Here is a 25,950-nt window from a genome sequence, read left to right as displayed (position 1 = left end):
TAAAACAGGTTAGGCTCAGCCCCTCGTTTTGGGGAGTGATGTATCTTAAAATATATCATGATGAAGCTAACCTCGATATTTTGTTTCAAATTTGGATTTTTGTCTTCTAAAAATCTCCAGTCTTAAGTTTCTAAATGAGTCAAACATCTGGGCAGAGGTGTAGGTAAATTCCTTGGGGTGTTGTAGCTCAGTACTGAGATCACGGGGTTTTCTTGTTTGTGTTAGCAAAGGAGATAGAGCCCTTCAGTAGTTTGATTGCTTGGAATGGAAGGGGAGCAGCCAACAGGGACCGTGCCAGGCAAGAGCACCAAAACCTCCACTGCAGCCCATGGAAAGGGCAGGGAGCCCTTGGAGGAATCCTCCAGTGACATGGAAGTGGAAAATGAAGGCACCAGTGAGCCTGGCAAAGAACCTCCCCAAGGTAGGTCTGCTCTGGCTGTGTGGTGCTGATTGAGCCTCCTTAGCAGCAACTTGAATTTTCCAACTCTTCCAGATGGGATTTGCTCCTTTCCCTTTTACAATGTAATGCTGAAACCCCTGGCAAATTTAAATTGCTTTTTAAATGGTCAGAAGGCTTGCAGAGTGTTACAGGGTTTGGCCCAGTACAAGTGCAAAAGCAATTTGTAGACTTTCTCCTATTAAAGCCTATTTTGGAGCCCTGATCTGGAACATTGTATTTAGGATTGTGGTACAACAGCAGGATTTTTCAAATTTATAGGCAGCCAATGGTATGGGATTTCTTGGAATGGAATAAATGTCAAGTTTATTTACTTAACTCTTAAAATGATTTGACTTTCTTTTTCATGAAGCAGTGTATTTTCTTGAGTTCCTTCAGTTGAGCTTTTGCAGAAAAAATCTGAAAAACCAGCAGCTGTGTGACTTTTTAGGGAGCTAGATGTGCAGTTCTTAAAGGCAGGTATTTGACAAATAGATGAATACATTGAAATAGGTGGCAGAAACTGCTGCCTGTTGGAAGAAGGAATTGCTGGTGCCTGGGGAAAAGCTGCTCTGCTGATATCCAGGGGGCCAGTTTGTTTTCGTAACAAACTTCCTGTCTTTGCAGAGCAGCCGTGCTGTCATTGCAGCTTTCAGAGCCTCGTGCAGAGATCCCCAAATCTTGCACAGTGACTCTGGAGCACGCCTGAAATGTGGCTTTGCACTTATTAATTACAAAGGCTTTGCCTGCTTCAGATTTGCAGATTTATTGTGATGGTTGGAGCTGTTGGAATTGCAGGGGGCCTGTTAAAGTGTGTTGGAATAAGAATTACATAATGAAAGAACAAACCCAGCGATGGGATATCTTAAGTAGCTCTTAAAAAACATTTTGTTTGTGGAAAGAATTTTAATTCCACTCAGCTCATGCTAATAATTACAGGCCAAAATGTAGCTTTGATTCAGACAGAAGTGATGTTTGCTTTTTCGGTTGAACATTTTAAAAGGTGTCAAATCATCGAGAGCTTACAGTTCCTTTTTTTTTTTTTATCTTTCTATTTATTTGGATGGTTTTAGCAGCCTCAGATGAGGTGGTGGATAATCGAAGTTTAGAAGAGATTTTGGGTAGCATCCCTCCTCCCCCACTGCCAGCAATGGCCAGTGAACCTGGTGCTCCTCGGCTCATGATCACTCACATTGTAAACCAGAACTTCAAATCCTATGCAGGGGAGCAAACTCTGGGACCTTTTCACAAGGTATCTTTCTTTTACCTCAAGTAGTTTTGAACTGAAGGTAAGGCTTCACTGGGTGCTATTATTCCTTCCTGCATTTTCATCTAAGCTGACCTCAAAATAACTGAAAAGATATTTAAAGTTTAGAAATATTTTGATAGTAATATTCTAAATTCAGTAGAGAAAACAGTTAAGTGCAACTTTCCAATGCTGTGCAATTTTAATTTGTCAGCACAGCTTAGAAAAGCTCACTTTTCTCTTGATTTCGTTTGCTGGAGAACTTTTAGGGCTGTGTTTGAAGAAAGAGAATATTTTTGAGTGCCCACAAGAGACTGACGTGGCTGAGCATGAAACTTTGCTTGTGAAGCCTGCGAAGTGCAATGCTTTGGGTTAACCCAGTTCAGCTGGGAAAGCTGAGCTGAGGTGTAAGGCTTTTATTCACTTTTACCTTTGGCTACAAAAGCTGAGCTCTCAAACACTTGCATGCACGAGGAATAATTGTGTTTTAAATGGGTGATGGACACTGAGCAGGATTTATTTCCCTTTGAATATCACTTTTCTCCCCTTCTCTGTGCAGCGTTTTTCATGCATTATCGGGCCAAATGGCAGTGGCAAATCCAATATCATTGATTCCCTGCTTTTTGTATTTGGCTATCGAGCCCAAAAAATCAGATCCAAAAAACTCTCGGTGCTGATCCATAATTCTGATGAGCACAAGGACATCCAGAGCTGTTCTGTGGAAGTTCACTTCCAAAAGATCACTGACAAGGTATGTATGATTCCAGGCACAACAGGGGAGCCTGGGTTTTTCCTTTAAGGATCTGAAAAACTTTTATTATTTGCTTATTTTAGTTGGAGCTGGGGAAAACTTCATAACATGATTCGTTTACCTTTGGGATATAAACCATCAATGTTAATTAACTTTAAAAAATCCTCTGTTGAGTAGTGCAGCTCTTAAAATATTAGTAAGGATTCTTTTTTTATTTGCTGCAAGACGAATATGTGGTATATGTCTGTTTTAAAACAGTTTAGAAATTTCTAATAATCATTTTAAGAAGAAGTCGTTTTAGATTTGTAATCTCATTTACCTCAAGTACATAAAACTTATTTCTGCAATTAAAAGAATGAAATAAAAATTTATAAGTCTATGTTTGGACATGTTATATATTCTTAAATGTATAACACAAATGTGTATTAAGAAATAAAACCTATTTAAGCAAAACTTTTCAAACCAACTAGAAATTATTTTAGGTTATCTAAATTTAGAAAAATATATAATTAATCTGAAACTTATTTACACTTTATGTACTGTAAACATGCCTGCAATTTTATAACAGATTTTTCAGCAAAAATTCTGGACCCCACATTTTACCACTACATTTTTTTGAAGCTGATATTTTGTTTGAATGAAATAAAAAGTGTTGGCAAATTAAAAAAATATTTATTTTGCTTGCTGCTTTGTATATTGATAAAAACCTTAGCACATTTTTGTTGATTTATTACAATTGTGGTACAAAGAATTTATTTCCCTTAATTTAAATTTCTTTTTTGTGCACACATCCAAACTTTTAAATTTAGGGTCAACCAAAAAAGTGGGAAGTGTACACTGAAATTTCAAAAATGGTGGTAATAAAGTGGCAGCATTTCTAGCCTTTTTTTAGGAACTGTTTGAAAAGACATTTATTTTTTTTCTTTTTATATTTGTAATAACCAGATTCAAAAATTCATCTCTTTAATTAAAAAAAAAAAGGTTTTTTTAATTTTGTGTTAACATCCAGAAGCTGAGTTTGATTTAAAACCCCTCTGTATGTACCAGAGAGCAATTTGAGAGCTTTTGGGGGTTAATCTGGGCAAGTTTTAACTTCTTAAAGCCTGGCACCAGCATTATTTTGGCTGCTGCTCTGGAGGTAAATGGAAGCTCTCTTTTGAAGCTGCTGATGTCACATTTGTCACATCTTTAATGTTTGGCTTTTTTATCTTGTGCAGTTTCTCTTTGGAGCTGCTGAGCTGAAAGCAGCTCTGGAGAAGACGAGCTGCAGATGCAGAGAGCTCTGCAGTCCCTCAGGGCTTCCCAGAGTCACAGCCCCAGGCTGGGGGACAGCACAGCCCCTGGAACCTTTGGCATTTCAAAGGGAATACATGCAGCATTTTCAAAGCAGTAGCTGATACTAGAGGTGGGAAATGATCAGATGAAGGCAATTCAGTTGAAACAATTCAGGGTTATTTTTTGTCCACTTCTCAAAGGATCTTTTTGTTTTGTTTTTCTCTTTTTTTTGAGAGATGCAGCTCCCACTTCTACAATTCAGAGTCCATGATAAAACCAGATCATGATAAAACTTATCTACTTAATTGTGAAATAGGAGGTAAATACACAGCTACAGTAATTGTTTCTCTGGCTTTGTGTTTCCTCAAAGCAGGAAGGAGATGATTACGAAGTCATTCCTGACAGCAAATTCTGTGTCTCCAGAACTGCCTATAGAGACAATTCTTCCACCTACTACATCAATGGCAAGAAAAAGACATTCAGAGATGTTGGGATGCTTCTCCGAAGCCATGGAATTGATCTGGATCATAACAGGTTCTTAATTTTACAGGTTGGTGTGTGAATAAAACCGATTTGAAAGTTCTATTTCCAGTTAAAACTCTAAAAAATGCAGGTTTGACATCTTGCCTTGGAGGCCTTGAAGTGCTGTAGCAGCACATCATGGTTTGCATGCTCCGCTCAAGGTGCGAATCATTATTTGCTGCTGTAGAAATTGAAGGCAGAGAAGCAGTTGGGGACCCTGATGTCCCTTTTTCCAGGAGGGAATTGTGCTCCTGACTGGAGGAGTTGTGCTCGTTCCGCCCTAGCAGCACGTAAATATTGGCGTGTAAAATAAACCTTCAACCCCAATATTATTGTGCTGCTTCAGCGTGGCAGAGACTCAGCAGCTGGGGTGTACTTTTAGCTAAACGGCATCAATATGAGTTTAAATTTTAATTGTTTAATTGTTTCATCTACTGTTGTCTGCAGCTCTCCTATGGCATGGTTTTACTGAGAAGGGAGTGTGGAAAAATGAACTGTGCATAAAAAAAGTGCAAGAAAAATCGCCTGAATTGTGTTTGTTGTTTACACTTGTTTAACAGCTCCAGAAACTGCAGGTTTATAACCAATTCAGCCTCTGCTTTTAACAGCAGTTTTAACACAACCCATACTGTAAAAATAATCACAATTTGTCAATATAATATCGTTTATATTCACATTTGACCTTCAAATTCTGACACTTGCTTCTGTTTGCTGTTTTAAAGACAGACTGGAGGGGAAAACATTTATTTTTTTTCTAGCTTTTAAATAATGAGAATTTTGCTACATGCCAGTTGAAATGTAAATTGATTTACAAGTATTTAAATATTAATTCCATTAAGTAACTATTTCAGCCATTACCTGTAATTCCTAACAAGTCCCAAATCTACTCTGGAGAATCATAGCCTAGAAATCAGTGATCAGTGGGAGCTTCCCAAGGCCTGAAATGTTTTAATAGAGTTTATTTTAGGCCTGTTTCTGTCAAAGGAGCTTCCAGTTCCCCTCTGAAAAGACCCAAAATATATATAAAAACGTGTAGCTGGGTGGCTGTGCTTGCTTCACTTCCTCCAGGCTTTCTGTGCAGTCCTTTTTTACAGCTACACCCACAAAAAGAGGATATCTCTGTTTGCAGGTCTCCATGCCAATTAATTATTTCCTCCCAGCACTTTATTCCTGTGTTTTCTGATTCAAGATGGAGCGGGAAGCACCTCCAAGAAAACAACTTGGAGTAAATACACCCTTTTTTCCATACAGTTGTTCTCAAATCTCATTTTGCCAAAATTTCCAGAAGGAAGAAATGTAAAGTGAAAGATGAAGCAGGATGGAAATGCTGGGGGCAGAGATACCCAAAGTTCAGTGTTAGAGAACACTGGGAGCAGGGGAAGGGAACATTTGGAATTATTTATTAATTGATTTTGTATTTTTTGCCCCCAAATGGGATTTGTTTTCTTCTCCCACAAATTGTTTCAATGAGGAGAGCACCCCTTTTTTCCTAAAAGCTGCAGTTTCAGGCTTTCCACCCTACAAAGGGAAATAAGGCGAAGTAGAGCCAATATTAAGGCACAAACCAGCGTTTTCCCACCATAATTTTTTTCTTTCATCCCACCAGGCTTTGTCTCAGAAACTACACTGGGATTTTCTGGTTTTTTTAGCCCTTCTGACTGAGGGCAGGGCCTTTCTCTTTGCCTTTTTAAAGTGAAATCCACTGACCTGACAGTCCAAAGCTGAGTATTTCCACTTGGGAAATGCAGCAATATTTTCCACAGAATGACAGCAGAACTTCAACCCCCAAATCCTAAAATTTATAGCTAGAAGCAAATAAGACCATCTAAGGCTGTGGATTATTATCACAAGGATTGCCTTTTTTTCTCCCTAATGTTTTCCAAATTATTTAAAATTGAAGGGATAAATAACAAGTTTATTTGGCTTTTACTCTTTTTTTTTAATAGCAAAACTAAGAGTTTAATTAAACTAAGTTTAACCAAGTATTTCTCATTCAAAATTAGTAAGTCTCTGATTTTTCACTATATCAATAGGGTGTGGTTGAAATATTTCATTTTGGATAAAAATATTAATTAAGGATTATCAAATGCTGGTTTGGGTGGGTGATGGAATTCACTGTTAGTACTAAAGAAAATGTTGTAGGGGAACATGTCCTACATGTAGTAACAACACCTTTAGAGCTTTGATTTTATCTTGCTAACATAACTACCATAACTACCATTACTCAATGGAAAATATTTGCTTTTTAGAAGACTGCTTAAGGTTTTTTTGCTTTCTTTTTCCCCCTTTCGCCCCCTATTTTGCAATGTTTTTCTGCTGATTTTGGTGCTTTTTTAGGGTAAAATTTGAGAGCTGAGTTTTGACTGAGGTATTTCTGCTGATGCCAAACTGAAAATATTAAAAGCAAACTGCTGACTTCTGTGAATACCATTACAAAAGAACACCTGTGGAAAAACAGAAAATGTGAGAGTAATTGAGTAGTTCTAGAAAAATTACAAATTCTGTGCCTGAACTTGCAAATTGAAATAAATCTGGTTTCAGAATTCTTCTGGATCCAATGGGATGTTGCCAGCACAGCAGGAGTTTGTCACTTCTGTGATCCTTAACTCCCAACACTCCACACTGCACATTTTTAGTAAATTGCCCTGTGCTTTCAGTACTTCAGGAATAGACAACTATTTTGCATTACTATAATAATTAATATTTAAAATTATTATAAATATGATGCATTTTTAATGAGCTTGCCAGAGCCTGAAACTGCAACAGGAAAAAGTGCATCTTGTCACTTAAAAAAGAGTGTTTGGTGGAAAATCTGGCACCTTGCTGCTGCTTTTCTGTTTTCCACACCTACTGCTCCCATTCCAGGAACTTGTAGAGGTGTAAAGAACAACAAATAAAATTATTTAGCTTTCACTGAAAGCCTTGGAACCCTGCTCTGCCCAGGCTGACAAACTCAGAGTAAGTATTTGTGCTGTTCTCTGTAGTGACTCCTGTGAAAGGTTTAAAAACCTCAGCCTCTTCCTCCTGCCTGGTTTCCTCTAAGGAATGATGAAAGAAATGGGAGCATTTGAGGGAATGTCAGGTTTGGAAGTGCAGGGGGGAGTATTTGGGAGCAGAGGCTATGGCCACCTCTGGGATGGGCAAGGTAAGAGAAGCAGGGTCACCAGAAAGGCTGGGAAGGCAAAGTGGAGCTCCCCAGGTAACCCTCAGCCAGCCCCTTTGCACATAAATATTGCAGAATTCATTCTGTATTCACAGCAGCAAACGTCTGAGTTGATTTTAATTTATTTCAGAATCTTACAAACAAATTGAAACTGCTTTAAGTCAATTTTGTACTAATTACCGTGGTATTTCACTTGTATATATGTTTGATAGACTTAATTAAAATACTCTTCTGTAATCATAAGCAGGTATAAACAACTGCAGAGATTTTATTTGGGTGTATTTTGTAACTGATTGGAGTTCAGTCTTATCCTGTGGCAAGATGAGGTTGCCAGAAAGGAAATTGTGTCAGGTTTTTTACCTGCTCGTGTGTGGAAACAACGTGGGAGTCACTTCCAGGGGAGTGGGGAGGAAATGAGGGAGAGATTTTCTTCCCCTTTGAGATAAACCAGAAATTCCCAATTGTTGAGGTCTGTGCTCCTGATGGGACATTGGAGCTGAGGCTATAAATGGGATTATAAATGGGATTATTAAAAAACTCTGCTGCCAGCATTGGAGGTGAAGAGAGGCTTGTTCCTGTAGGAAATGCTGCAGAAAAACATGGAAAAATGGGAAGAGAAAATGAGTGGTAATTGAATGGTTTCTTTAGAACACACCAATGACAAATCAAACGTTGCAGATTGGGTTTGCTAATTCCTGATTTAAATTCCAAAGTGACTCTAGATTTGCACTCACTTTGTGCTCTTAGGTTAAACACAGCAATGTCCTTAAAACTTGTAAAATTATTTTCAGAATGCAGAATTGTAATTTTGTGCAAACAGCTGAATGTTTTATAGAGGCTCATTCTGAGTTTTTCCTCATCCCTGGGCAGTGGTGACATTGTAGATTTTAATATGTACATTTATTTGTTATTTGACTTTGTTTCCCATTGATCTTACCTGGGAAGGCAGAGTATGAAGTTGAGTTTTTGGTGCTTTTTCCCCTCCTGTGTATTCACTATGTGATAAAATTGAAGGGTAAAAATGAGATGGGACTGCAAGCGTTAAATAATAGCAACAATATCATGGAATAACAGGGAAAAAAAAAATCCCAAAACTATCTGTTGTAGCCTACAAGAGCTGTATCACAGCAGGAGAATAATGAGGTTATGGGAATGTTGGCTCTCTCCATGCATAGCTTCCAAAATACACGGATGCAGAATTGGAATTCATGGGCAAAGCTTTGTGAGATGGGAGTATGGCTCAAAATAAATTGAAGATACAGAAATGTAGGACTTATTTTTGCCATTCCTTACTGTACTCCTGTTTAAAAAGTGAGAGCTACCCTTGTGGTAAAGTGGGGAAAAAGCCCCAAAGCCAAGTGTGAGCACATAAAAGAAAAATTTAAAAATTGAGATATGGGAGAGAGGGTGAAAACAGAGGAAGTTGCAGGCAGGGAAAGGGAGACACTTGCCTCATTTGCTGCCTAAAGGCTTTCTTAAGAGCAAAATGCACTTTTGGTGCCTTGTTATCAAGTAATTGATGGCACAAAATGGCCAGGAAATAAAAATTTAGTGAGAAAACAATTTACACAACATCCAGGCTACTTTTTCTCTAGATTTTACTGCCCCTTGACTTTTGCAGCAGTTCCAAGTTGTGTCATACAGATGGAACTGGAGCTGAATGAGCAAAAAGCTGAACCTCAGGTGTAGTAACTTCATAGTAGTGCTGCTTCTACTCTGTGTGCAGGAGTTGGGGTAAAGAACTAAAGAAAAAACAGGAATTAGTACTGGATTTTCTCTTTTAAGTCCCTAGAAAAACAGGTTTATAATAAACATTCCAGCTGTTTTAATGTGGTTTTCCTTCAAGCAAACCCGGTGTCCTTGTGTCATTCTGGCTTTGCTCCTCATGATGCTGAGGAGTTTTCAGCTCCTGTAGAAGCTCTTGCAAAATCTGTTCATGCTCCTTCAGTGTTGGAGATAATTGAAATGTTGCTGTGCTCTGGAAAACAGATTAAAATATAACATGGCCTTTTAAGAGAAGTTTGCCCTGTGCTGGGTCACTTTTGTCTCATATTCCATGTTAAAAATTAAGAAAATAATTGAAATTGGGTTGTAATTTGCATTGATTAAGATGGGTTTTTGTCATTTGGACAAAAAAAATAGCAGGTTTTGGCTCTGGCTGCTCTAATCCTCCATAAAACTGTGAGTTAAGGTGGCTTTTATAACTACAAACGCTGCTTACATTTAATTTGTAGTACTGCATTTGTAGTACTATTTCATCACAAGTATCCCTGCATCTTGTGATGCTTCATAAATTAAATGATATCCTGATCACTACATTCAGATATCACTTAATTCCATTTCATTTATGTAATGCCAAAAAGTTACAAACTAATTTATGTAATCACTCTAGTAAGCAAATTAAATGTACATATTGAAGTAAAATTATTGGAATTGAGCTGTAAAAGGTGGTATGATTGGATTACATTAAAGTTTGCTGAGGCTCAAAGATTTTGGTCTCAATAAGAAAACTTTGTTTATAGGGGTTTAAAAAGCCTCAAAACTTTGTATATTATAAAAATATGCTGCTACTACAGTGAAACTACTAAAATTTTGTTCTGAATTTTAAAAAATTGTCTTAAAAATACCAAATATTCTTAAAAATACTAAGTATCATAGTGACAGTTGTCATACATGAAATTTTCTGGTGGTTTAATGGGATTTTGAAACAAAATTACCTGGTTTGACTGTTCCCCAGCCCAGGGAAGGTTTTTCTTATCTATAATTTTGCATTTTCTACAGAGTCTTTTCTCTAAAGCCGTTTTTCCCGAGCACAACTGTGATTTTCACTTCAGTCAGATGTCACATTACTCCATGTTTGAGTAGTGGTGAAGAGCTCCCCTAAAAAAAACCCTCCAAAACCTAAACCACTACGACTGCACCACAAAATTCCCCTCAGAAACCACCCAAACTCCCCATAGCTCCTCCCCAGAGCACGGTGCACTCCCAGCTACTGCATTCCAAGCTGTCCCAAGGTTCTCAGCGCTTGATTCTAAAGCTGAGCTTAAGACAGCAGCAATTAAGTGACGATCCAAAATCCTGGGAAACTGTTTTTATGTCCTTGGTGCCATATTTATTCTGTGGGACATTAACAAAGAGCTCTGGGAATGCTGTAGTGACAGTTTAGACAAAACTCAGGGTGTTCGGGGTGCTGCCTTCCCAAAGCTTTTCCCAAATATTCGGGGTGAAAAGAGAAGGCAATAATCAATAAAAGCAGCCATCTTCCTAGGTTCTCCAGAAAGAGCTCATCCTGCCCGAGGGCAGGGATGGATGGGATGTTGGGAAGCAGCTCTTGGCTGTGAGGGTGGGGAGGGGCTGGGATGGAATTCCCAGAGAAGCTGTGGCTGCCCCATCCTGGGAAGTGTCCAAGGCCAGGTTCGATGGGGCTTGGAGCACCCTGGGACAGTGCAAGGTCTCCTTTAAGGTCCCTTGCAACCCAAAATATGTTGTTTGCTCTTCGTGAAGAGTTCTCAGGTTGCTGTCAGTAATTTTTCAATGCCAGAGACTTTTTGCCATGCCTGCCTCTTTCACACCAGAATTTTGGGATGGAATATGGTGGCTGTGTCCTGAAACTCCCTCATTCCTGTTAAGCACCATGTGCAGGGCACAAATGCCCCACACCCCCAGTTACACCACTGGAGGCTGGACCATGTCCCTGCTGGGATTAGCACTTCATGCCATTCACACTCCATAGCTCTGGAAAACAAGACCCACTCCCAAAGGGCAAGGAAGGTTCTGGAACACAGTGCAATAAATGGGAGTTAACTGCTATAAGATCTTGTTTCTAGACCAGTGTAAGAGTTGCAGAAAAAGCCTCATGAGTAAGTCAGACCTTCCCTTTATCAAGCAGTTTGATAACCTTGTTTAAAATTCCAGTCCTTTTGTGTCAGGAAACACTGGATAAAGTCAGGTTAGAGCTGTTCTAAGCTGATCAGCTGTGTTTTTCTGCTTTTAGAGAACAGGGGTTGTGGGCAAATTCAGAATTTTAGACCAGTGCTGGAACCTGCTGCTGGTGTTGCCAGTCCTGAAACTGCTTCTAAAGCTTTTGCTCTTTACTTCGGTACAATAGAAATTTAAATTCTTAAATTGAGGAAGTATCTTAAACATCCCAGCTGTGAATTATTCAGCTGTGCAAAGTTGAACAGGTTCCAAATTGCTGGAATTTATTCCTCATGCTTTTCACTAGAGGAGCCACTTCCAGCTGAGAAGGGCTCTTCCCTTTTTTTACAGCCTAGTGTCAGACCAGGTTTGTCCTGATTTGCCCCAGGGCTCAGCTGATTGCTTGGAAATGTTTCCCCAGATGGTTGTGTTGTAGGATTCCCAGTGCTCCTTCCCTGATAACTACCCTGAGGAATTCTGTGGGAACTGGTACTGGGATGTGTGTGCACCTCTAACTCATGCTGTACCTGCATCCCTATGGATCCACATGGATGTGGAAGGCTTCATGCTGCAGAAGCTGAAATTTGGTTTTTAATTCCATTTAGAGCTCTTGCACTGAGTGTAGAACCTTCCCAAAGGGCTTGGTGGGTGTGGAAACATGGAATCACAGGATGGTTTGGGTGGGAAGGGACCTTAAATTGCATCCAGTGCCACCCCTGCCATGGGCAGGGACACCTCCCACTGTCCCAGGCTGCTCCCAGCCCCAATGTCCAGCCTGGCCTTGGGCACTGCCAGGGATCCAGGGGCAGCCACAGCTGCTCTGGGCACCCTGTGCCAGGGCCTGCCCACCCTCCCAGGGAACAATTCCTTCCCAACATCCTATCCATCCCTGCCCTCTGGCACTGGGAAGCCGTTCCTTGTGTCCTGGCACTCCAGCCCTTGTAAACAGTCTCTGCCCATCTTTCCTGTAGCTCCTTCAGGCACTGGAAGGTCACAGTTCAGTCACCCTGGTGCTTCTCCAGGACAGATCTGAGGCTGTTTTTTCCAGGAATTTTTTCCTTTGTGTGGGGGGTTTGGTTCCTTGTTGGCATTGCCCATGGCTGAGTGTTGACATCCATTTTGATTGTCTGAGCACAGCCTGCACTTCCTTTTTATTTTACACATTGCTCCCTCTCCTGAATCCCTGAGCCAGCGGGAGACAGCTGAGGGGAGGAATTGGAGATTTCCAGGGGTTCTGGTGGGAGCCTTGGCAAAGGTGGGGGTGCCAGCTCTGAGAAGCTGCCCGAGCTCGTTCCCCTCCTTGCTCAACAAATGTCTGCCTGCCCTGCCTTGGTTTCACTTTCAGAACATCAGGGGATTTCAAAATACAGAAAGAGCGAGGATGTTTGGGGGTTTCAAATTCATAATTCAAATAATGGGTCAGGTAGTGAGCACTGGTAAATAATTAGGAAACACTTAAAATTGAGTTTTAACAGTGCAGAATTGTAAAATATGTTTGCTCTGTTAATCATTGTCAAGAAGAGCAGGTACAAGCTTTTGTCAATTAAAACAGCTGGAAACCTTTTTATTTCTTAAAACTGGGGTGGACTAAACAGATTTCTTTATTATCTTAATAAATGGGATAAATATTAAATAATGCTTTGTACTCTTACAATTTAATTAATAATTCCTAAATATTTTTATTTTTACCCTCAGCAAGAAAATAATGTAAATATTCACCTTAGTGAGCTACAGAGAAACCCCACAACTGCATCATCATCTTTCTTAGACATGGTTAATCATATTTAGCCAAATAATAAAAAATTGATTCATTTCTTGCTTGTCCATAATTCCCATTTTTCCCTGTTAAATCCAGGGTAGGTTTGTGATTTACAATACTGAACATGAGGGGTGTAAACCCAGTGTAGAAACTTCTCAGTCCTGATCAGCATTGAGTTAAACCTTTCCTGTGATTGTTTTTCCATGGATGTAAACAGAGGAAATGCTTTAATGCAAGAAGGAAAAAGACTTCTGACAATCCCAGAGGAATTTAGGAGGTTGCACAGTTTCCTCCCCCATGGGCTGACAGGCAGTTTTGGGGAGAGAAACCACACTTCTGTGGTGAGGGAGCAAATGGGTAATTGGGATTTTATATAATCCAGCAGCAGTTATTCACAAACTGATTGTTTGGCTTTTTGAGATGTGCAAGAAATAAAAGTAGGAGTTGGGTTGGGGTTTTTTGTGTTGTCAGACCTGCAACAGTAACACAAACTGTCCTTATCACTGCCTCTGTTTAATCCTTTCTAAATCTTATTTTTAAAAATCTAATTATTTTTAATATCACCTCTATCACTTAAAATTAATGCTGTATATAAAGGGAAATTACACAAAAGAACCCTCATACCTAAAGAGTCCTTTTCTTTCTCCACCAAGGAAGCCTCAATTAAACGAATTACAATTCCAGTTCATCCATCAGCCAGGATTTTATGGACTTTCTGTTTCTGAAGAGACCCTTCAGGGACTTAGAGGGCTTGCTTTATCTCTTCTTCCTTTTTTTAGGTTGGGGAAACACATTTTGAATCTTTAGAGAATGAAGGAATGGTCAGACCTGAAGGGTGGCTCCAGGAGAGTTGTCACCACCTTGGAGGAAATTTCCATTGATTCCGATCTTTGTTTTCCCAAATAAATGTGAAGGTTGGACTTGATCGTGGAGGTCTTTTCCAACCTTAATGATTGTGTGATGTTCCAGTTTGAATAGGTTTGATTGCTGCCTTATTTTATTCTTTTTTTTATAATGTCTTATACTCATTCCATAGATTTTTTTCCAGAATACTTTCCCCACCCCAGAAAAAAAACCCTATTAAGAACAGAACCACCCAACTTTTGTTTCCCAAGGGGGAGGTGGAGCAGATTTCCATGATGAAGCCCAAAGGGCAGACGGAGCACGATGAAGGGATGCTGGAATATCTGGAGGATTTGATTGGATCTGCACGGCTCAAGGAGCCCATCCAGACCCTGTGCCGCAGAGTGGAGCTCCTCAACGAGCGCAGGGGGGAGAAGGTGAGGCTGCACCTCCTGGGGCATCCTAAACAAATGCAGGATTGTTCACACACAGCTCTCCGAGGAGAATTTAAACTACCCAGAATTACTGCTGCACAGCTTGCTTTTGTAACATTTGATTGATGCATTGAGTGCTAAAAGGACTAAAAAAAGCTCTAAATAAAATCAAAGTTCTTTTTCCTTGGTGTGTCCTAGGTAAATCCTGTGGCAGACTCGTTTTAAAGAGAAACAAAAGACCTGCAGTTGTAGGAATTAAATTAAAAGGGGCCAGTTGTAGGAATTAAATTTAATATGGCCAGTCAGAAGGTTGAGATAGAGAAAATCACCACAGAATTGCCTTGCAGAGGTAATTCCTGATCACCATTTTCCAGAGGACTCGTGTCCTACGAAGGGTTGGGATTTTCTCCTCACGGTTTCCTCCTGTAGTGCTGGCCCTGCCTCAGCTCTGCCCCTCTGTTTTCTCCAGTTAAATCGAGTTAAGATGGTGGAGAAAGAAAAAGAAGCCTTGGAAGAGGACAAGAATAAAGCCATTGAGTTCCTTTGCTTGGAAAACAAAATATTTAAGGAAAAGAATAAGATCTGTCAGTATTATATGTAAGTAATTCTCAGGGTTTGGGTTGGCTTTAATGTGGTGGGGGTGCTGTTAAACTTTGCCTCAGCATCTCGAATTAGAAATATTTTGCATTTCTTAACTTGAAATTATTGTTATCTTTTGATACCTTACATAATCCTGTTGTTACACTGAGGATTGGAAATAGAGATTCATTATGAAGATGGAGAAAAGTGAGGGTTTATTCTTGTTTTATTTCCTAGCCATGACCTAAAGAAACGAATAAATGACCTGGAAATGCAGAAAGAGAAAATTAGTGAAGAAACTAAAAGTATTAATGAGAAAAGCAGTAATCTTGCCGAGGAAACAAAAACCAAGAAAAAAGCTTTGAAAGAACTTGAGAAGTGAGTACTTCAGGGATGTGTAGTGCTGTTTTACATGGTTCCCACCAAAAATTTAAATTATCTGATAGTAGAGTCACTTCTGGTACATCTAAATACACAAAAAAGCATTTAAATTAATGTACAAAAATAAATACACAAAAATAAATTAAAGCAAATTCACATTGGTTTGATTTGGTTCTGGGTAAGATTCTCAATTACAATAAGAAAATGTCTGATCTTTCCTAATGCATTTTAAATATTTCTTCATATTGACTGTACAAAAAAATAATTGGGAGATGATTTTTAGGTTTGCAACCCTAGTCCTTAGGGGCATAGATTTGGAATTTTTTCCTGGTTTTATCATTAATCATTTCTGCATAAATTGTGTTTCTTTAAAATTGCTTTGCCTGGGTGCTGATCCCGAATCCAGCTGCAATATTGACCTGCTCATCCTCAGGGAATTACTGGGGAGAGATGGGAATTATCAATTCTGTCAAGAAAAAAATGAAAATTTCTGAAAATATGTTTGATATTGCTTGGGTAGTTGATCTTTTTTTGAAGGACCATCACTTTTCCTGGGAAAATACTGTGAATATTGTAAATATTGGATGTTGTTCATCACAAAAACTGCGTGATATTGGTTTAAACTCTTTATGTTGACTTACTGAGCCAAGCTCCACTGGCATTCTTTTTATACTGTATGAAATCATTCTTTTTTTCTTTTTCCCTTCAGGAAATTCAATAAAATCACAAAGTTCATAGAGGAAAATAAAGAAAAATTCACTCAGTTGGATTTGCAAGATGTGAAAGTGAGGGAGAATCTCAAACATGCCAAGAGCAAGGCTAAAAAACTGGAGAAGCAGCTTCAAAAGGACAAGGAAAAGGTAGTGGGATGGATCAGCTGGATTGGCTGGGAAGAGTGCAGTTATTTGTGAGAGAAAATGGAAAGGGCACCAATTGCAACAAAGAAGGTGGAAAAATGGGGTTTAAATTGTTTTAATCAGATGTTTTAAGTCATTAAATCCGCCTGAGATTTTGTTTGCAAAATAATCACTGCAGTGATGACTCCATTAATGGAGTTAATTCATGGATCTGTGTCATGCATTTAGTCATTGCCAGCTGTTGTGATGTCTTTGGATCGAGGGGGGGACTTAGGGATTCAGGAATTCTGTTGTCCCAGTGGGAGAGGAGGTTCAAAGTCCTTTCCTGGTGCAGGTGGAGGAGCTGAAGAACGTCCCCTCCACGAGTGCCAAAGCCATCGAGGACACCACGGCCAAGAGGGAGCTGCTGGCAAAGGCCAAGGAGAAGGAGGAAGCCAAGCTCAGGCAGGTCCTGGCCAGCCTGCAGGAGGAGACCAAGGGAATTCAGAAGGAAAAAGAGGTTTGGACAGGCAGGAATTACCCACCTGCTGTAGTAACTTCACTCTTCTGAAGGAAACCAGCACCAGACACTTCTAAAATGCCATTTATTGACAATTCCCCTGTTCTTTGTGGTAGTTCAGAGGAGCCTCAGTGGGAAATCAATCTTAAATTAATAATTACAGCTAAATCCGTCTTGGCTGCTTTTAGAATGTTCAAGCATCATCCCGTAGCTCGTTCATAGATTTATATTAAATAATACACTCTCATGTTCTCCCATCATAACATTGAAGCTAGTATGTTGCTTAAATAAATAAAGATATCCTGGAATGGTCTGTTCCCAGCCTTTCCCACAGCTCTGATGTGTCTGTGAGTTAATGGAGAACTCCTTTAACACTTGGTGATTGTTGGTTGCTGCTGTTCAGCCCCTGAACACCTGGAGGCTGGAAATTGATCCTGTAAATTTGCAGGGTTATTTTCTGGCCTTGAAAATGTGGATTCTCCATTTGAGCTGTAGTTTAGCTCCATGTGCAGGGCTCCTCCCACCTTTGAGAAAATGACACAAATCTTGTATGGAAATGCTCTGTGATAACTCCCTGAAGCTCTTTATAATGAGGAAAAGCCTTGTTTAATTCCCATCCATTCATGTTCATTAATGAAGGAACACTGGTTCTCCCAGAGAACAGAAGTGTTTCCTTCTGCCAGGGCTGTAAAAGCACATCCCATTTTCTCTTTCCCCTTTGCCCAGCCGATGGGCTGAGCTGTACCCTGGGATTTTTTGCAGGGCAAGGAGAAGGAGCTGATGGAGTTCAGCAAGGAGGTGACCGAGGCCCGCTCCAACATGGAAATAGCGCAGTCGGAGCTGGAGCTGTACCTGAGCAGGTACAACTCTGCTCTGGCTCGGCTCAGCCAGGCACAGGAGGCCCTGGACAGCACCTCAAGCATCCTGAAGGAAAGGAAAGCTTCCATTAGAGACATCTCTGTGAAATTACCCCAGGCTGAGCAGCAGCTCAAGGAGGTGAGACTTGACTTTCTCATTTCTTTTTGAGTCACACACAAATCAAAGGCTCACTCTTTAGCAATAATTGTGGTGAAAATAAACCATAACCCATCTCTTCTAAAAGAACATTGAAAAGCTGTTTTCTGATACTCAGTTTGCTGGTGAAGCAAATATTTGATTTTAAACTTACTTTGTTAAGCCAATGTTGACTTAAATTAAATCCTACATATCCTTGCAAGGGAATAGATTGAATTTCACACTGAGGCATGGCTGGATTCCTGAGCCTTCTGCAGCATGCTGAGGCCCTGGCACAGGGTGCCCAGAGCAGCTGTGGCTGCCCCATGATCCCTGGCAGTGCCGGAGGCCAGGCTGGACATTGGGGCTGGGAGCACTCTGGGATGGTGAAAGGTGCCCCTGCCCATGGCAGGGATGGCACCAGCGGAGCTTTAATGTCCCTCCCAACCCAAACCAGTCTGGGATTCTTTGAATTTCATTTCTTGCTCCTCAATCATTCCCCAAAGAACAAAGCCATGCATTGAAGACTCCCTGAATCGAGTAGTTTTTGGGAGGCTGAGCCAATGTCTTTCTTTGAAACCCCAGAAAGAGAATGCCCTGGAGAAGCTGGAAAGAGAAGAATCTGGGACCAAGGATCTCGTGCGAAACCTGCGCCGAAAAGTAGAAGAAGCCAAAAGTTCTTTAGCACAAAGTCGCAGTCGAGGAAAAGTGCTCGAGGCTCTGCTCCAGCAGAAGAAATGTGGGAATATTCCTGGGCTCTATGGAAGACTGGTAAATTTTAGAAGGCCGTCACACTTTTAGTGTTAAACTTTAGAGGAGCTCAGTGGTGTTCCTGTGCTGAAGTGTGGGATGCCTCACTTCCCTGGCAGTAGGAGTTTAGAGAGGAGAGCTGTAAATCCTGTGGACTTGCTGTAAAAGAAAACATTTTTCAGTTCTTTCCAAGCAATGTTGGTTTAAAGTTCTGAAAATTCAGACCTGAGTTTTTCACTCCTGTTGCACGTCAGTGTAAATGTAGAAGTGCTGGTTTTGTATTCTGCAATCTTTTGTCCAAGGAGAATTATCTCTGCTTCAGAAAAATCAGTTTATTCAGTGTGTGGAGATCTTAAAAAGTGCATGCATGGGTTTATTGGGAAAGGACAGAACTCAAAGAGCAGCTCAGGTGCCAACTAATCAGTGTTTCCACCTCATCCCTCAATCCTCAGGGAGACCTGGGAGCCATCGATGACAAGTACGACGTGGCCATTTCCTCATCGTGTGGAGCCTTGGACCACATTGTTGTGGACACCATTGACACTGCCCAGGCCTGTGTGAACTTCCTGAAGGCAGGAGGCATTGGAGTTGCCACTTTCATAGCCCTGGACAAGGTGAGTCCCACCCTTCGGAAAACAAATCATTTTACTTTTACTTGCAGTCTAATGACATTTCTTTTAAAGCTTTAAAATATCCTAAAGAATAATGGAGTGACCTCAGCTTTTATCCTAAAGATTCGTTTCTTTCTTTCCTTTGTGGCTGTAGATGGCTGTGTGGGAAAACAAAATGCAGAAAATCCCAACGCCTGAGAACGCCCCGCGGCTCTTTGACCTGGTGAAGGTGGAGGACGCCAAGGTTCGCCTGGCCTTTTACTTTGCTCTCAGGGACACTCTGGTGGCCAAAAACCTGGAAGAAGCCACCAGGATAGCATTCCAAAAGGAGAAAAGATGGCGAGTGGTAACCCTGCAAGGACAAATCATCGAGGTGTCAGGTACTGCAGCACCACCTGGAGCACTTAGTGGATGATATTGCAGCCCAAGGAGTTTCTGACCTCTTTTCATCCCTTTTTCTGTAGGAACCATGACTGGTGGCGGGAGAAAAGTCATGAAAGGCAGAATGGGCTCCTCAGTTGTGGTTGATATCTCGGAAGAAGAGGTTAGTACATAATGGAAATGGAATTCCAGCAGAATTCCTTCGTTTGGACAGTTCTTACACACATGTGCCTTTCAAAGCAGCGTGAGCAGGAGCAATCTGGGATGGAAGAGAATTAACAAGGGGTTCCAAACCAAAATTCCCAATGTTAGCAGAGGTTATAGTGCTCTGAAGTGCATCAGGGATAAAAGGGTTGTGCTGGGCAGGGGCTGCCCAGGGAGGTTTGGAGTCCCCATCCCTGGAAGTGCCCAAGGAAGGCCTGGAGGTAGCACTCGGTGCTCTGGGCTGGGGACAAGGTGGGCATTGGGCACAGCTTGGACTCTGATCCTGGAGGGCTTTTCCAGCCTCAGGGATTCTGGGATTCAGTTTGTTCACAGCCCAGCCCATTATTTAATTTAGTCTCACAGTGATAGCTTGGACATCATTTTGGCATATCAGGGGACCGTTTGCTTTTCCTTCTGAATTCCATTTAGTTTTTAATCTGGAGCTGCTCCTCTTGTTTCTCACTGGCAGAGCTGATGTTCCCAGCACTCAAACTCCCCAAGCTGAAGTTTTTACTGCACTCTCCCCTGTGTTTTAAGAGCTGTTGAGCACAGGGATGAGCCCTGGTTTGGTTTTGTCGTGGTGACACCAGTAAATAATGCTCTCATTCTGTGTAGATCAGCAAAATGGAGTCCCAGCTGCAGAGGGATTCCAAAAGAGCCATGCAGTGTGAGGAGGAGAAAGCCCAGCTTGAAGAAGCCATAAGGAAACTGCAGCAGGACATTCGGGAAATGAGTAACACCTCGGAGAAATTCACAGCTAGTATCCAGGTGAGAATTCCTGAGCACTTCCCAGCCTCAGCCCCACACAGGCCTGGCTGGTGTCAAGGAGCTTTCCAAGGACAAGATTCCAGCCCAGTTTTGTGTTCTCTGCAGGGTTTTTCTGAACAAGAAACGTATCTCAGAAACCAAATCAAGGAACTCAAAGCCAATGTCGCTGCTGCTGCTCCAGACAAAACCAAACAGAGGGAGTTGGAAAAAGTCCTTGATGGTTATAAAAAAGGTGCATTTTGTGGAGAGGGGATCAGAGAGTAAAACTGTAGTAATGCTTCTTTACTAATAGAGAGAGGAATGGGTTTGGGTTTGGGCTTCAATTCCATGTCTTGGTTTGGGACCTCATTTTCCTAAGAGGGATAAAAGAAACAAACATTGCTGACCAGTTCTTAAAATTTAACTTGTGAGCATCTTCCAATTAATTAAAAGCAAAGAATGAGCTCGGAATAGCTCCTACTGCACCACCTCATGTATTTAAGTACTCTGTGTACATGAACTAATCCATGCTGAGTGGTTTTTACAGCAGGAGAGCTTTGGTAGAGCAGTGACAGAAAGAAGTTGGGTGTATTTTTTGTCACAGTTTACTCATCATTTGCCACAGCATAGAGAATATGTGCACTTCTCAATAGAGGAATAGAGCAGAGCTTAATCTGGAATCACTTCCATCACTTTACCCCTTCAACCTTGATGTCCATGAGCAGTCCCAGGCTGGCACAGTGCCCTTAACTCCCCTTTTCCATGGACAGATTACGAGCGCGTGGCTGAGAAAGCCGCGAAGATGGAAGAGGAGGTGAAGCGACTGCACAAGCTCATCATGGACACCAACAACCAGAAACTGAAGGCACAGCAGGACAAAATTGATAAGATTGACAAGGAAATGGATGAATGTTCCTCAGCCATCACCAAGGCCCAGGTGGCAGCCAGGACTGCAGACAGGTACAGCACAGGGAGCTCCAGGCTGGAGCTGCACTTACTCAGTGTCTCAGCAGGGAAAGGGAAGTCAAATTTTGTAGTTTCTAATAGTTTAAAAGTCACATTTAATCAGCATTTCTCTATTATTTCCCTGAACTATTTGTCTAATATTGCCTAAACTTCAATATTCAGAATAAAGTCCAAAATAGCACTGGATTGGATGTGCTGGAGCACTTCAAATCTGAAGGGATTGATTTTATTAGAAGGGCTGTCAGGAAATAAAATGGGGTCTATTTTTTATGGGAGCTCACCAACCCATAGAGATTCCAAACTCTGCAAGAACAAATTAAGTCATTTAGTGAGGTCTGGCTGCTGAGGAAGACAACTTTGTTTTCCTTGGATACCTCTGGAGCGTGGGAGTTGGTGCCTAAACAAGCACTTCCTCCTTGTTGTCAGTGAAATTGTGCTCCTGGATTATTTTCTGTCCCATTTGCCTCGTGTGAGGTACACAAAGATCCCTGTCCCTGGGCAGGAACCTGAAGAAATCCGAGGAGGCTCTGCAGCGCACGGAGAAGGAGCTGGAAGAAAACGAGATGGAAATGAAAAAGTTGACAGCAGAGCTGACAACGCTGGAGGACAAAGCCAGCGAGGTGATGAACGAGCGCAGGGAGGCTGAGGTGAGTCCTGGGGACCACTCTGGGCTCCAGGGAAATCAGGGAGAGGAGTTAAACCCTCCTTGGATCCCACTGATAGCCCCTTCTCTCTGCACAGCAACCAGGCCACAGCAATGGTGTATTTTCATGTTTTTACACTCACCTGGAAATTTATCCTGGCTCAGTTTAGGAAAAAAAACTTACGCCAGGTTTCCCCAAAGAAATTGCTGGGTTTAAAAGTTGCTTAACCATAAAATTTTTCCAGTTATGTGGGATTTTAGTTTCCCATCTAGATTTCTGTGAGAGAGGGAAAACCAGGATGGCTGAAATTCTTCCAAATAAATCTGGGATTTGATGTCTTTCTCTAATTAGCTAAAAATGAGTGTAGGACCTGTTTGATCCAGATCTGGGATGAAAGTACAAACTGCAGCATTTTCTCAGTCATTCCAGAATTCAGGGATCAGTTATAAATCTGAGAATATTTCTTTGTTTCCATTAATAGCTGTGAGTAAATTAAGTGAAAACAGACTTATCACCCAAAAAAGGGGCAACATTTTTGTAAGTGATTGATTAATGCCCTTTTCTGGGGCATTTTCCATTTTTCTCATCAGGAAGCTTTGCCAGCAGTGCAGGAGGAGCAGAAAAATTTACTCCAGGAGATGAAAACTATTCAGGATGCTGAACATACGCTTCAAAGTGAAGCTCTGAGCATCAAGCTGAAAATGGAACAAATTGACAGCCACATTTCCACCCACCAGGCAAAGGTTAAATACTGGCAAAAAGAGGTAGGAAATGGTTTAGTTCCTAAAACTTCAATCAGGGGATTGTGGAATGGTTTGGGTTGGGAGGGACCTTAAAGCTCCTTCAGTTCCACCCTCAGGGACACCTTCCACTATCCCAGGCTGCTCCAAGCCCTGTCCTGGCCTTGGACACTTTCAGGGATCCAGGGGCAGCCACAGCTTCTCTGTGGATCTCACAGAATAAACTCATTAGCATCCCCTTAGAAAACAGAGAATTTGGGAGAAAATTCCTCTTCAGATCACAGCTTATTGGTGTTTATGCAGGAACAGGATAATAGGATAAAGGGCTATTTATTGTCTTTTTCACATCCTATTTTAAAGGGAGTTGCGGGAAGAACCCTGGAGTGTTTGGAGATTGGAAGCTTCACTGTACTAACCCAGAAAAACTCATTTTAGAAACAGCTCCACGTGATTAAAGCTTTCCACCACGTGGGTTTTGCATTGCAGATGTCCAGGTTATCCCTGCACCCCATAGAGGGCGAAGCCCCCGAGGAGCTGCAGGCGCTGAGCGAGGAGGAGCTGCAGGCGCTGCAGGAGCCCGATGTGCTCAGCAAGAGAATCGCGCTGCTGGAGGCGCAGCGCCACGAGCTCCGCCCCAACCTGGGCGCCATCGCCGAGTACAGGAAGAAGGTAAAGCTCCAGGGCCCTAGAATCCCTGAGGGGAAAGGATCCCAGCCTGGACATTCCAGGAGAAGGGGGCCCGTTGCTCCTCCTTCCTTTGGAAGCTGCAGTGGAAGCCTGGAATTTACCTGTTCCTGTTGTTACCAGCTCGTCCTTAGCCAAGGGTGGAAGTTGTTTCTAGGAGCTCCCGTGTGCCTTTTGCCTTCCACACCATCAGTGTCAGGTGACAACGACTTCCTGGGATCTTGAAGTCTTTTCCAACCTAAATTCTGTGATTCTCCTGGGAATGTGTATTTAATAGAGTCGAGTCTTCACAGCTGAGACAGATGCACAATACCAGATTTTTTTCTCTCCTCACTCCAGTAACAGTGAACCATTCAACAGATGAAACATTTTTTATTTTAACACAGGTTTGTTTGGGGTTTTTTTCCCTCAACAGTGGAGATAGGAAAAGAGAGGTAATTTGGGGTTTCTGTTTGAGGGCTGTTGGCCAAGCTGGGGAAAAGGAATGTTCAAATGGTAGGAGAAGTGGTTTAAACTCTAAATTGAGGAGGCAGCTGCATCTAAGTGCCCTTGGGTCTGGTTGTTTTCCCCTGCAGGAAGAGCTGTACCTGAAGCATGTGGGAGAACTGGATGACATCACCAACGAGAGGGACAAATTCAGACAGGCCTTTGAAAAGCTCAGGAAACAGAGGCTGAATGAGTTCATGGCAGGATTTAATGTCATCACCAACAAGCTGAAGGAGAACTACCAGATGCTCACGCTGGGAGGGGATGCTGAGCTGGAGCTTGTGGACAGTCTGGATCCCTTCTCAGAGGGAATCATGTTCAGGTTTTCAAAATACTTAATATTCTATTAATTTTTAATCATCATAGTCCTTCTTTCAACCTGTTTTTAAAGTAAATGTTCATTGATCATCAGTGAACCAAGACAGGCTCAGTGTGGGCAAATAGTGACAGAAACCACAACTTTTTAGCTCTCAAATTCATTTCTTTCTCCTGGAGAAATCAGGAACTAAAGCAGTTGGAAAGCTCTGAACTCATTTCCCAGCACTTCTTATTTCGCAGGTCTCTTCATTCTGCCTGGGGAATGATGGCAGTGTTCTGTCATAAATGCTCCCAGGAGGAAATTCATTAACTGGGAGTTCAGCTGGGAAAGGCAATGAGCAGTGGGGGTGAGGTGCTGCAGGAACAGCCCCGTGTTACCCCAGGCCAAGCTCAGGCAAAGATCAGAATTCCTGACACAGCCACGCTTGCTTTGTTCCAGTGTCCGGCCTCCCAAGAAAAGCTGGAAGAAGATCTTCAACCTGTCAGGAGGAGAGAAGACCCTGAGCTCCCTGGCCCTGGTGTTTGCCCTTCACCACTACAAACCCACCCCGCTCTATTTCATGGACGAGATCGACGCCGCCCTCGACTTCAAGAACGTCTCCATCGTAGCATTTTACATCTATGTAAGTTCCTCAGGGCTTCATCTTCCTGAGATGTTCCCTGCTCCTCCAGAAGGGACAAAGTGGCCTCACAATTACAGCCAGATTTAAGATCTGGGATGCTGGAGTTTTACTGCTTCCTCTTGAGAACTTTCCCCAAAACTATCAGCTACTGTCAGAATACACGGTTAGCTGTTACTGACGTCTGCATGATTTCCCAAGGTTCCTTGGATTCATACTTCCACGTCATTCCCATCAGTGTCTTTGATCTATAGCTTAATTAGGTTTTTTTTCATGCCTTTACAACTTCTGCCCTCACCATATTTAAGCAAAGCAAACCCCCTACATGGCTCCAGATCAGACTGGTAATTAAACATTGAACATTCAGTATTATTAACTTAGTTTATTGTAGTAATTTAACTTACTATTTCTGGTTTTGGAAATGGGTGGCAAAGATCAGGAGCAGCTACTTCAGATTAGGGAAACACTTGAAAGTTCCCTGCCTGCAGCTGTAGTTTTAAACTTGGCTTTGTGTGCCACGCCAGGACAGAGATTTTTTGGGAATGCTGGGCACTAACACAAATCACTTCTGTTTCAGGAACAAACCAAAAATGCCCAGTTCATCATCATCTCCCTGCGGAACAACATGTTTGAGATTGCAGACAGATTAATTGGGATCTATAAAACCCAGAACACCACCAAAAGTGTGGCCACCAACCCCAAAATCCTGGCTGTGAAAGGACTGGAGGAACTCGGCATGGCTGGGTGCAGTGTAGCCCAAAAATAGGGAGGAAGCAACTTCCAGCCCTGTGGCTGCTTTTTTGTCTGATCTTATTTTGTATTTTAGACTCTGTTTTGTTTTGTAAATTTTGATTAAACTTTGTAAAGATTTCATCTTGTTAATATAAAGCCAGCCTCAACAAATTCCACTTTTTGAATGTCATGTAAAAATTGAGGAAGGGGGACACCTCTTCAAGAGGGAGCAAAGGAAGAAGTTCAGTCCATGCTGGGAAACAGGAGGAGCCTGGAACTACCACCCTGTCAGCCTCTCCCTGTGCCTGGGAAGAGCATGGAGTATCCTGCTGGAAGCTGTGCCAGGGCATGTGGAGGGCAGGGAGGGGCTGAGGACAGCCAGCACAAGACTGGCCACATCAGAGGACACAG

General features: G+C 41.8%; 1 protein-coding gene across 1 annotated transcript; it reads left to right on the top strand.

Annotated features, from left to right (window-relative positions):
- Nucleotides 1-264: 264 nt before the first annotated feature.
- SMC4 (structural maintenance of chromosomes 4) lies at nucleotides 265-25,573 on the top strand (the record flags this gene model as incomplete). The annotated part of the gene is made up of 23 exons (XM_082287899.1): nucleotides 265-421; nucleotides 1,510-1,688; nucleotides 2,242-2,433; nucleotides 4,082-4,258; nucleotides 14,186-14,350; nucleotides 14,817-14,944; nucleotides 15,164-15,304; nucleotides 16,017-16,167; nucleotides 16,499-16,663; nucleotides 17,426-17,659; nucleotides 18,242-18,427; nucleotides 18,859-19,020; nucleotides 19,172-19,397; nucleotides 19,482-19,561; nucleotides 20,218-20,370; nucleotides 20,476-20,602; nucleotides 21,120-21,309; nucleotides 21,818-21,962; nucleotides 22,550-22,723; nucleotides 23,186-23,368; nucleotides 23,959-24,191; nucleotides 24,627-24,810; nucleotides 25,385-25,573. The coding sequence occupies 23 exons, from the start codon at nucleotides 265-267 to the stop codon at nucleotides 25,571-25,573; spliced, it is 3,921 nt and encodes a 1,306-aa protein (XP_082144025.1).
- Nucleotides 25,574-25,950: the final 377 nt, after the last annotated feature.

Source organism: Coloeus monedula, assembly GCF_965178545.1.
Source record: "Coloeus monedula genome assembly, chromosome: 10".
Lineage (NCBI taxonomy): Eukaryota > Metazoa > Chordata > Aves > Passeriformes > Corvidae > Coloeus > Coloeus monedula.
This window is presented reverse-complemented; position numbering and strand designations above follow the sequence as displayed.